Source organism: Carcharodon carcharias, chromosome 15 (assembly GCF_017639515.1).
Source record: "Carcharodon carcharias isolate sCarCar2 chromosome 15, sCarCar2.pri, whole genome shotgun sequence".
In the NCBI taxonomy this organism is placed as follows: Eukaryota; Metazoa; Chordata; class Chondrichthyes; order Lamniformes; family Lamnidae; genus Carcharodon; species Carcharodon carcharias.
In genome coordinates, this window is record NC_054481.1 from 55,541,093 (window position 1) to 55,554,347 (window position 13,255).

The window sequence follows — 13,255 nt, forward strand, 5'->3', positions numbered from 1 at the left end:
CAAGCGTGAGGTAATACACTTTGGAAGGAGTAATTTGACAAGGGAGTATTCAATGAACGGCATGACACTAGGAAGTTCTGAGGAACAAAGGGACCTTGACGCGGGTGTCCATAGATCTCTGAAGGCGGAGGGGCATGTTAATGGGGTGGTGAAAAAGGCATATGGGACACTTGCCTTTATCAATCGAGGCATAGATTACAAAAGTAGGGAGGTCATGTTGGAGTTGTGTAGAACCTTGGTGAGGCCACAGCTGGAGTACCGTGTGCAGTTCCGGTCGTCACATTATAGGAAGGATGTGATTGCACTGGAGGGGGTGCAGAGGAGATTCACCAGAATGTTGCCTGGAATGAAACACTTAAGTTATGATGAGAGGTTGGATAGACATGGGTTGTTTTCGTTGGAGCAGAGAAGACTGAGGAGCAACCTGATTGAGATGTACAAGATTATGAGGGGCATGGACAGGGTGGATAGGGAGCAGCTGTTCCCCTTAGTTGAAGGGTCAGTCACGAGGGGACACAAGTTCAAGGTGAGGGGCAGAAGGTTTAGGGGAGATGTGAGGAAAAATGTTTTTACCCAGAGGGTGAGGATGGTCTGGAATGCGCTGCCTGGGAGGGTGGTGGAGGTGGGTTGCCTCACATCCTTTAAAAAGTACCTGGATGAGCACTTGGCACATCATAACATTCAAGGCTATGGGCCAAGTGCTGGTAAATGGGATTAGGTAGGTAGGTCAGGTGTTTCTCACGTGTCGGTACAGACTCAATGGGCCGAAGGGCCTCTTCTGTGCTGCGTGATTCTGTGTCTTCCTAATGTAATAGAATTTTTTCAGGAGGTAACAAGGAAGATTGATGAGGGTAGTGCAGTGGATGTTGTCTACATGGATTTCAATAAGGCATTTGACAAGGTCCCACATGGTAGACTGGTCAGGAAAGTGAGATCTCATTGGATACATGGGAAAGTGGCAGGTTGGACATAGGTCCTTGAAGGTGGCAGGATAGGTGGACAAGGTGGTCAAGAAAGCATATGGAATGATTTTCTTTATTGGGCAGGGTATTGAATACAAAAACAAGGATGTAATGATGGAACTGTATAAAGTGCTGGTTTGGCCACAATGGAATTTTGTGTGCAGTGCTGGTCACCAAATTAAAGGAAGGACATAATTGCTCTGGAGAGAGTGCACAGGAAATTTAGAAGAATGTTGCCAGGGCTTGAAAATTGTAGCTATGAGGAGAGATTGGATAGGCTAGGGTTGTTTTCCTTAGAACGGAGGAGACTAAGGGGTGACCTAATTGAGGTGTACAAATTATGAGGAGCCTAGATAGGGTAGACAGGAAAGACTTGTTTCCCCTAGCTGAGGGGTCAATTATCAGGGAGCATAGAGTTAAGGTGACTGGTAGAAGGATTAGAGGGGACATGAGGAAAGAACTTTTTCACTAAGAGGGTGGTGGGCATCTGGAAAACACTGCCTAAGTTGGTGGTTGAGGCTGAAATGCTCAACTCATTTAAAAGGTACCTGGATCTGCATCTAAAGTGCTGTAACATGCAAGGCTATGGACCAGGTGCTGGGAAGTGGGATTAAAACGAGTGGTTATTTTCTTTTTTTGGTGGGCTGAATAGCTTCTTTCTGCACCATCACTTTTCTAGGATTCTGTGAGGATATAAATCGTGCTTATATATAATTCTGCTGCCATGATGGCCCACAGTGCCTTGCGAATGCCAAGTTTTAAGTTGCGAGATCTGTTCAAAATCTATCCCATTTAACACAGTGGTAGTGCCACATAACACAAAGGAGGGCAACCTCACTGTGAAGATGGGTCTTCGACTCCACAAGGACTGTGTGGTGGTCTCTCCTACTGATACTGTCACGGACAGATGCATCTATGACAGGTAGATTGAAGAGAATTACGCCAATTAGGCTTTTTTCTCTTGTTGGTTCCCTCACAGCCTGCTGAAGACCCAGTCTAGCAGCCATGTCCTTTAGGACTCGGTCAGCTCAGTCAGTAGTGGTACTACCGAGACACCCTTGGTGATGGACCCCGCCCAGAGTATCTTCTGTGCCCGTGCCACCCATAGTGCTTCCTCCAAGTGGTGTTCAACATGGAGGAGCGTCGATTCATCACCTGAATGGGTGGACGGTAAGTGGTAATCAGCCAGAGGCTTCCTTGCCCATGTTTGACCTGATACCATGAGACTTCATGAGGTCCAGAGTTGATGTTGAGGACTCCCAGGGCAAATCCTTCTTGCCTGTATATCACTGTGCCGTCACCTCTGTCAGTGGGACAGGACATAACCAGGATTGGTGATGGCGGTGTCTGGGACATTGTCTGAGAGGTATGATTCTGTGAATATATGTCAGGCTGTTGCTTCACTAATTTGTGAGACAGCTCTCTTAATTTTGGAACACGCCCCCAGATGTTAGTACAGGGGACTTCGCAGGGTCAACAGCGCAGGGAGTGCTGTTGTCATTTCAGTTTAAGACCTTGTCAAATAAACCATATGGCTGGAAGGGCTTCATTGGAGTTAAGGAAGCACAAATCAGTCGCATGTATCAATGGATGTATTATGGAAAGGAAGTGCATCTGTAAATGTTAATCTGCACAGTGTCCTTTTAATTAAAAAGGTAATAACTCATTCACATGTAATCTTTCAACTGTGCTGTTCAACTTAAATAAGAGTCGTTCAACATTGCCATACTCTGCATTTTTTATTTGCAACTGTTCAACCGTCAAAAAAAATTCTGTGCTTTATGGATAGTGTGAAGTTCTCACAGAACAAACATATCCACTCCATCCTTGTAGGCCAGCAGTGTTAATGACTGATAGATAGGAAATACGCTAAAAACCTTACATTTTTTCATTTCCTTTGTAGCTCCGTTTTTGCCTTAACTCTAAACTTTTGGTTTAACTCTAGTCTGCTCAGTTAGCCAATTTCAGCCAAGGTGGGATCTAAACAGTTGACCTCGGTGCCTTTGGGTTAGTAAAGAGATAAGTAACTGACGTTCCTACTTGATCACTGTTTAGTGATGTCATGTTGGAACTGCACATGCCTGAGTGCTGAGTGAGGGCAGAAGTGGGGTTTGGCTGCCCCATCTCAGTTGAATAAGATGCTGATGCTTGTCAAGAAGAGTGGGGAGAAAGTAGAATTTTAATGAAAATCTTTCAATAGCAATTAAATGTTGTTTCTTAAAATTAAACACTCAAAGTTAATAAAATCACCAAGGTTTACTGTCACTCTGAATTATTAACTTGGATTTCTAAATCAACCACAATTCAGAAAAGGCTCTGACAATACTCTCTCCACCCATGATTACTCTACACCCTGGTGGTATCTTATATGGCCGTTATCAAATGCAACAGGAGCTGGGATTTTGTTGGTCTGACGAGGGTCACACCCATGAATTGGACAACCTTGGGGAACCCTGTCAGTTCCATAGGGGAGGCCCAATGGAATCAAATGCCCTTCAGGCACATAAATGGCTGCAGGCAAGCCTTCCCTGTGATTGACATCCCTGGCAGAAGTCCCTCCTGAGAGCTGACTGCTAATCAGAGGCCAGCAGCTCCTCATGCCAGCACCAGCAGGAGTGGTGGCTGCTGGCAGCACTGTACATACCCGAGGCCCAGGATTGCAGAGGGACCCCAGACCAAAGTGAGTGACGGGGACAGGATTTGTTGGGCGGCCCTCTGAGGGCGCAGGAGACCTGTGTAGCCTACATTTATTTCCTGAATCACCATTAAATTGCGATGGGCTCAGGAATAATGATTGACATCCTGCAGGGGCCAGGAATCCCGTGTCAGTCCCTTTTGCCCTCCTACTTAATCAAGAAAGGTTTTCCTGCCACCAGAGACTGAAGCGGGACCTCTCTCATGGTTAAGTCGGCCCAGCTGCCATGGCTCCCGTGTGATGGGCTGCATAAATTTCAGCCCAGGGTATCTTTGCCTTGTTATGCGGCAAAGAACATTGAGTAGAAGTAGGCTTGTGTCCTTATATGAGGGGTTGCACCAAGTATATCTTGATGGATGCTTTGTGCTGGAGGAGTTATACCCGCAATAGGGTGCCCTGATTTGTGTAGGAAATTTTACCAAATACAGCATGATAGCTTTGCAGCATAGCAGTTAAATGCTTGCATTCTGTGACAACTGGTGAGAGGAGTTTCATCATTTCTTAATCATGTCCTACTCTGAAGTCCTTCCATCTGAAAAACAGGCATCTGTCTAGCTCCCTGCATGAAAAGGAGACCCCTCAAGGCAGCAATGGTATCAGCATCTGTGGAGTTCATGCTCTGCTCACTCCCCTTTCCAGCTGCCAGATGATGAATGAAGGGAAACACATTAATTAAAATTACAACTAAAGCAAAAATAACTGCTTAGAAAACATATTAAGCAAACCCCCCACTGCAAATCTAACTAAGTGCGGAATTGGTGTCTAATTGACACTATCCTAAAGCAAACTTTCTTGCAGCGTAATAATAAACTCAAAACGATTGTCTTCAATCGTAAAAAATCAAGCTGCTTTCCAGTTCCGCTAGGCACATGTCTGGCGACTAAAGAGGTCAAGGGTGATGGCACTGAGGAATGCTGGGATGCTGTTCTGATGGTGCAGGTGAAGGTTGATCAACTCAGTGAGGGATCTGGAGAAATCTGTCTCCAGGAGCTGCATCTTTGCTCCCAGGCTGTTGGCGGCCTGCAGCGAACAGAGAATGAAACACAAGTTAATCATTGGTACAGTGAAGATGCTATTCATTTTAAAACTTTTCCTTTTAATGTTTCTTTACTTATTTCTCTCTCTTAATTTAGGCCTCTCTGAGATAACACACACTAACCCTGTAAGTATGTTCAGAAGAGGTGCAATAAGGGACTGCAGTGAATGCCCGTGTTTCTGTTATTAGTCGGTTCCAAATGAAGGAAAATTATAGTTTATATGCCCACCAATCCTGGGGCATGGCTTACATTTTACAAGAGGCTTACATTTTACAAGAGACTCACACTCAACTAAGTCACAAGTAAGTTGTGATCAGAATTGGAGATGGTCCATATCATACAGTTCTTTGTTGGGTGTTGTGTTTGATACTACTTTAGCTAAGTAATTAAAATCATAGAAGTTGGATGCAAATACTGGTTTTGAATTGGATCTGTATTGATGCACTGATTCGGAGGGAGTAAGGGTTACTTCTGCTCGTGTCTCTATGATACTATTTTCATGAAATGTCCCTGGACTAATAACAATTTAAGTAGAGAGCAGAGATGAAAGCTAGTCCTAGACAACAACCCGCTCCCAAAGCCGGTGCTCTTTGAGCCTTGAGGAGGTGCATGGGAGCAAGGGATACAGACTGTTTCTATTTCACTAGGAAGGAGCAAATGACAGTTTTTTTCCATCTACGCCACCAAGGGAACAACTCAGATGAGAGCACAACATGTGGTACATCACCTGGAGCTCCAAAGGGTTTTGTGCCAACCAGCTCTTCATTCTTGTGTTACTGCAAAGTGGAAGCAAGCTCACAGATTTCACCTTCTCCAGTATTTAGTCTTTGACGATTGCTTGCTGGAAAGTACAGTGAAACAGTCATGGAGATGGTTTGTGAGCTTGCCAGAGAATTGTGCACCTTCTCAGCCCACTGTCTTCATCTGCAGCAAATGTGGCAGATAAGGCCTTGCCAGAGTGGGGTTCCTGAGCCATACCAGGAGATGTTTAACACAAAGCTGATCACCATAGCACAAACTTATGAGATGCAAGACTGCCACCAACACTTGCCTGCTGCTTTTCTCCTTAATGCTTGTGGGCTGCTACTAGCCACCTGTCCCTTAAAGCTCAGGTGGGTATAATCAGGAAAGCAGACCTATTGATCTCAGTGCCACGAGGCATTTGCCTAGGCAGGGGTGTGCCAGTTGTGGTCAAGTCTGAACATTAGAAACAGAAGTGTCCTCTCTGTCAACTGGTTGATCTTCAATTGGAATGCCCTTTGGTTTGACTGTTTCAGTCAAACCTAAAATTAGCCAGAATAGGCTTGGGGCGAAGGGTAAGAGGAGGGATTTGTTTGCTTTGTTAACAATGAAAATTCTTTGGAACCCTTAAGAACCAACACCTCCACATCATAAGACAATGAAAACTGGTGGAAACTAGTTGTGCCTCTATTGTAACCAACAGAGACTATTGTTGACTGGTTTACAGTTTAGAAATTTACGAATTGAATGTGAAACAAAAAATACAAATCTCAAAGTATAACAACTTTAACCTGTCAGTGGGATCATCACTCAGACAGCAGGTCCTGGTTTGGTTGAGTAAATACATGAACTCTGCTTATGAGCTGCTGTGCTGCTTATTGATGCTCTCCTTCCTCCTGCATATTTTATTCCCAACTTTCAGCTTACTAACACTTTTCCAAACTGTGCAAGATGCTGCCAAATGATTTAAAGCATTTTAAAATGCTTTTCCCTGACCTTTTGAAACAGCCTTCCCTGCCCTTGTATCATTCCCTTATTGAAAAGGTGTTATCAGACCTGGTAATCTATATCTGGTTGCTGCAAGGTACTATAAAGCAGTCTTGGGGAGGGTTTATGAGCGTTGGTTTCATCTTTAGTCCCTGCGGAATGCTACTAAATGATGGCCCTTGATACTCAGGTGGGTACAATTGGGGAGCAGACCTGTTGTTCTCAGTACCACCAGGCTTATTGTGCAGGTAGGGGACAGAGGTGCCAATTACTGTCAAGTTCAAATCCAAATCGGAACAAGACAGAGGTAGAATGGGGATACAGATCATAGTATGAAGGAAGGAAAGAATTTGCAGTTATATAGCACCTTTTATGCTGTCAATATGTCTTGAAGCATCACACCCTATAAATTTTGAAATATAATCACACATGGTCAAATTCAACAGCTAATTTGTAACAGCAAGATCTCTCAAACATCAACAAGATATCTAATCAGAGAATCTATCTTTTATTGCTGTTGGTTGAAGACGCCAGAAGAAATACCTGTCCTTTGAATGATATCATGGAATTTTATAGATTAGATAGATGGGGCCTCACTTTAGACTCATCCAGTCTCACCCAATCAACAGCACCACTGACAGTGCAGTGCTCCCCTGGTACAGCAGTGAAGTGTCAGCCTAGATAATCTAAGATCCCTGCAGATTCGGGGATTAAAATTGTCACTTAATACGATCTTTGCTTTGCACTTGATATAAATCATTGATAATAATAACTTATGTCTGCACATTGTGGGGAACAAAAGTGGAAATAGACTTTTATTTTAGGGGAGGCAGTGGCGTAGTGGTATTGTCACTGGATTGATAATCCAGAGACCCAGGGTGATGCTCTGGGGACCCGGGTTTGAATCCCACCATGACAGATGGTGGAATTTGAATTTAATAAAAATCTGGAATTAAAAATCTAATGATAACCATGAAACCATTGTCGTGTACACCCCATCTTGTTGACTAAGGAAGGAAAACTGCTGTCCTTACCTGGTCTGGCCTACATGTGACTCCAATGTGGTTGACTCTTAAATGACTCTGAACAAAGACAATTAGGGATGGGCAATAAATGCTGATCTAGCCAATGATATCTGCAACCCATGACTGAATAAAAAAAAGTCCATGAACAGACTTCTGGTAGTCTGATTTACATTTCCAGTTTCCAAAAGGACAATCCCTTTTTTTGTGCAGAGTCAAAGGTCACAAACATCGCGAGAGAATAACTTTTGGAGAGTATAAAACTATCTTCAAACCACAGTCCTCAGTGTCACATTGCTGAAAGGATTCAGAATCCTACTGCAGCATGTAGTTGAACAAAGAAAAGATAAAGGGACAGATTTTTCTTTAGAACTTTTTTTTTGTTGAAACACTATACAAAAGGAGCAGTTATCGGCTCCTAACACAATTCAGCTGCCTGCCTCAGCTTGCTTTAAGGACTTGAATGCTAAGACAGACCCTGGAGAATAACTCTGGTTTCTCTCTCATATCAATCTAGAAATAGAGCAGCACTGGAACAATGATGAGGGATATTAAGCACTCGCATCCAGAAATCTCCTTGGTGGCTCAGTATGATGAGCTGGCACTAACAATGTAACACTTAGAACAGATCCAAAGTTTACTGGCAGAACAGAATTGTGATAACTAAAACCAATTTTGACTTCTGAGGAGACAAAAACTAGGGGCCATAAATATGATAGCCACTATTATTTCCAGTAGTGAATTCAGGGGAAATGTCTTTACCCTGAGAGTGGTTAGAATGTGGAACTCAACCACAAGAATTACTTGAGGCAAATAGCACAGATGCATTGAAAGGGAATGTAGGCAAACACACAAGGGAGAAAGCAATAAAAGGATGTGCTGATAGGGTTAGACCAGTTGGACTGAATAGCTAGTTCCAAACTGCAAATACTCTATAATTCTATGGAATATTTAATATGTAAGATGATACAAGCTGTGTGAAAGTTTCAGTGAATATTAGGAAAACTCCATTGAAATAAGGGCGTGGAACCTGTATTGGAGAAACATATCCTTCTCCCATAAACCTCTCCCAGGCCATTTAGCAAAAAAATTGAGGATGCCAAGGGTCCGATTTTAGGGTGATAGGCACAGAAATTTCATAAATTGCAATCTGACCTCAAAAGTTTGGTTTTCAAAATAGACTTTCCATTTACCCCTCAGTTTAATTCTGCACCTCACAACACAGAGGCATTAGTTTTGCAATCTGTCCACACACCGAGTTATGTATCTCTCCTGTGCTGCCAAGCAAAAGCCAGGCAAACTCCCCACAAGAGAAAGTAGGCGCAGATCTCACTCAGTCAAGACAGTTCAGTTGAATTTTTATCTATTGTTGTCACTTCTGTATTTAATATCTCTCCAACATGTCTTCCACAGACTTGTTCCATTGTCAGGCATTTTGAGGCTTGTGTTAATGGAAGGTTAATTATCTATCTTGGTGTAAGATGACTGATGGGGTTCAATCACACTGGTAGCAGACTACATTCCCAGAATGCACCAGTGCTGCTCCAGACTACAACTTCCAGAATGCAGCACATGGTTGCCTCACCTCTGAGATGAATGACCATCCAGTTCCGATGAAATCTTAACCTGAAATGTTAAATCTGCTTCTCTCTCCACGGTTGCTTCCTGACCTGTGTATTTCCAGTATTTTGTGTTTTTATTTATACAGAGCTGACCCTGCCTTTCATTAGTCTACATCCCTAGAAATACTTCCACTCCCCACCTCCGCCCCAAGAATGTTCCTGCCCATTTCAGCTCCAGGAGTGCCTCTGCTCCTCGCCTCAGGATTAGAACATCACAGTCTTCAATTTCCAGGGAACTGGAAAATGATCCTGCTCCATCTTGGGCTTGGTGTCCTACTTTGCCTAGTCTTTGAAGTTGAATCGCATTCACATCCTGTCTGCGTTCCAGCCCAATAACTTGGCTGTCTGCGAACAAAGCTAGGAGATTTAGTAGGACTGCATATGTTTACATTTGTAGTGTACAGAGAAAACACAAATGAGCCTGGACATCACTCAAACCATGAACTCTTTTCCTATCTTGAACTCTGAAAATTAAATATAAGGATACCCCGTGCATTGCTGCCTTTGGTACTCTGGTGTGTAAGCAACTGCCAAAAGCATTTTGAAATCATGTGTGTATTACAAGGAGGCTGTAAGTTCTTAATTGATTAGTGCAACACTGTTGTTGCAGCAGTTTTATTCCCCTAGTGTTTGTTAACTGATTACAGTAATTACAACTTTATTAGTGTTTTTAATTATTCAGCACCCTGGTATTACAACTTTTTCTGATTAATTAGGTGCCAATAGCGACCATTTAAAAATCCAATCCTTTTTTGCACAGAGGTGGGCTGCCTCTTGGTGAAACAAAGAGCAACAGCACCTTTCTCTGTATAGCTCCATTCATCAGACTTCAAGTATTCAGATACCAAAGTGACAACTAACAGGTTTTCGCCCCTAAGATTGACACTCTTCTGCTGGTAGAACGACAATGTAATCTTTTACTTTGAGATTTTTTTTTACATTACAATATAGTGGTGCAGATGTGTGGTTCACTCACTGTTAGCTGTTGTCCTGCTCAGAGTGGACAACATCATATAGCCTCAAAAATATGAGTTTAACGTTAGATCACAACACTTTGCTTCATGGGAATGCACCTGCATTCTGGCTCTCTATGTTAAGCAGTGGTCCCCAGAATGTCTACAGCTGTGAACCTTACAATCTCGTAAAGTAGCAATGCAGTTGCATTAAAAATAACTTAGATTTCTATAGTGCCTCAATGTTCCAAAGCACTTTACAGCTAATAGGGTATTTTCCTGTGCAGCAGCTGTTGTGATGTACAAAATGCAGCAGCCAATTTGTGCACACAGCAATGTGAAAAATGACCAGATCATTTGTCCTAGGTATTGATTGAAAGATAAATATTGGCCAGAACACCACGTAGAATGCCCTTGCACTTCTTCGAAATAGTGCCATGGGGTCTTTTATGTCTACCTGAGAGGCTAGACAGGGCTTCCGTTTAATCTCTCATCCAAAAAATTGCACCTCTGACAGTGCAGCACTCCCTCAGTTCTGCACCGGGAGTGTCAGCCTAGATTTTGTGCTCGAGTCTCTAGAGTGAGGCTTGAACCCACAACTTTCTGACTCAGAGGCAAAAGTGCTACCACTGAGCCATGCCTGAAACATTTAAAAGGGTATTGAGCTCAATAGCAGGTATATTGATTATTAGGTTTCTTTCAGCGAATAAACAATTGAAGTGACCAGGTCAGCTCCCTTGTTCCAGTGTGGAACTAGGCCTAAAGGCACATACTGGATAATGATACTCAAGCAAAGACTCGTGGAAAAGCACCACTCTTAGCAGCGGGGTTGGTGGGTGGGGGTGCAAAAGGGCAGAATCAGACTATTGGATAGTTCTTCCAAAAAATCTGACACTGGGACTAGGGTCTGAGTGGCCACCTTTTGTGCTGTATGATTCAACAATGAGAAGGAATAAATACAATTAAAACTGATTAGCTTCTGATGTAATTCAACACTGTGCAGCCTGTTTACTAACTCAGCTATTGATCTGCAAGGTTAATAAAATCACTGCACCAGTGCCTATAGATATCTCCCTATAGTCACAGTCATCTTCTGTGAACTGCAATCTTACTGCAACATAGGAGCTAATGAAATAAAAATTGCTGCTATTGATTTTGGCTTCACTCGGTCATTTCTGGTTCAAGTCTTCCTAAAACAGCAATGAAGCAGCAGTGGGAACGACGTCACAACAGCAGTCTTATGTTCCAACCTGTGCTGGCAAGACAGAAGAGTGTGACTGAACTGGTCAGGTATGGGAAGCTGCCGAGCAGCTTGTGGAAACAGTGAGAAAAGGAAGGGCAAGGAAAACAAAGTAGCAATAAACTGACTATAGAGCAAACAGGGTTGTCTTCTGGCAGATATTCTTTGTCATATTCTTCTCTTTGCTGCTGTTATATGCCTTCAGTTTATGTACAGAGGGTGTCTACTTACATACCAGAACTGATGGAAAACTGTTCAGCCTTGCTTGCTTGAGATCTAAGACAAAAGGTGTGCCATGTTCTCATAAGAGAGTTGCTCTACTCTCTCACACCTGTAAAAAGTTTGGTTTGACTGTCAGCATCATGCCATCTATCAGCATTGACAAGGTGATGCTGGAGGTTGTTGATAGCTTCACATATTTGGGCTCAAAATCACCAACAATCTGTCACTTAATGCTGAAATCAACACACGCATTGCAAAAGCTGCAGCTGTTATGTCCTAGCTGAGTAAGAGAGTGTGGGACAAAAGCAACCTGACTGAGAATACCAAACTCTTGAGTCTGCAAGCCTGCATCTTCAGCGTACTCCTCTCCAGTAGTGAGACCTGGACAACATATGCTAGGCAGAACAGTTTCCATCTTCGCTGTCTATGACGTATCCTCTGCATCTCTTGGCAAGACAAGCTCACCAATTTGGAGGTCCTGGGGTGTGCTAATTCCATCAGCATACAATCATTGCTAATCTAACAATGTTGGCGCTGGCTTGGCCAGATTTATCGGAGGGATGACGGCAGTACACCCAGAGACCTTTGACCTGGCCACCAGGTCATGGCCTCCTGATTGTCCATTCCTCCGCTACAACAATGGTACCTAGGAGCAAGATATGAAGATGGTGGACATTGATACTACTGGGTGACAGTTGATGAAAGCCATGGCCTTTGGAGGCTGATTGGAAGGATGTTGGAAGAGGTGAGCTGAAACGAAAAGCTCAGTTGGTTAAGAGAGGGCACAGAAAAAAGAGAGGCCAGCAAATCATGCACCCTCTCAGCTCACTGGCTTCCCCTGCAACAAACGCGGCAGAGACTGCCATGCCAGAGTGGGGTTACTGAGCCACACCAGGCAATGCTTAACATGAAGCCCATCACCATGGCTCAGACCATCATCTTGTGAGGTGGAAGGCTGCCATCAGGATGAGACTAGGCTGATTACAAACACCGATTACAAAATTAGACTTACTGCACAAATTCAGAATTAAGCTCCAGAACGGAACAAATGGTCTAGTGGGACATGGTAGAATGGATGATGCACCATTCTATCAGTGTCCTACCATGATGCACCATTGATCCCGCAAAACATTATTAGGAATGTACTTGAAAAGGAATCATCCTTGTTAACCCTTTGGAAACATGCATTTTTCCTGTGAAAATTACTAATATTTTAAATGCAACATATTACACGTTAAGAGTTAGGATATTTTACACACCAATTCTTAATCCATATTTCGTACTCTCCAGAGTTGGTGCTGCAGTAATTGGAAACATTTTCACCTTTTTTAATCCCAGCTTCAGGGTAACTCACGTTCAGGTCAAAAGAAAGGACTAGCACTGATCACACGCTTTTGACGACCTCAGGATGTCCCAAAGCACTTTACACCCAATGAATTCCTTATGAAATGCAGTCACTGTCATAACGTAAAAACTGCAGCAGCCAATTTTAGTACAGCAAGATCCCACAAAGCAGCAATGTGATATTGACCAGATAATCTGTTTTAGTGACATTGATTGATGGATAAATATTGGCCAGGACACGAGGGAAAACTTCCTGCTCTTTTACAAAATAGTACCGTGGAATCTTTTATATCTATATATATATATATAAATAAAAACAAAAACAAGAAACTGCGGATGCTGGAAATCCAAAACAAAAACAGAATTACCTGGAAAAACTTAGCAGGTCTGGCAGCATCGGCGGAGAAGAAAAGAGTTGACGTTTCGAGTC

General features: G+C 43.1%; 1 protein-coding gene across 2 annotated transcripts in view; it reads right to left on the reverse strand.

The window, feature by feature from the left end:
• Nucleotides 1-3,123: 3,123 nt before the first annotated feature.
• mad1l1 (mitotic arrest deficient 1 like 1) overlaps nt 3,124-13,255 on the reverse strand; it is a 996,118-nt gene continuing 985,986 nt past the window's right edge. For both annotated transcript variants that reach the window (XM_041206006.1, XM_041206007.1), the window contains exon 18: nt 3,124-4,677. In XM_041206006.1, the coding sequence (XP_041061940.1) occupies nt 4,519-4,677 (159 nt within the window). In that variant the 3' untranslated portion in view covers nt 3,124-4,518. The remainder of the gene's footprint in view (nt 4,678-13,255) is intronic.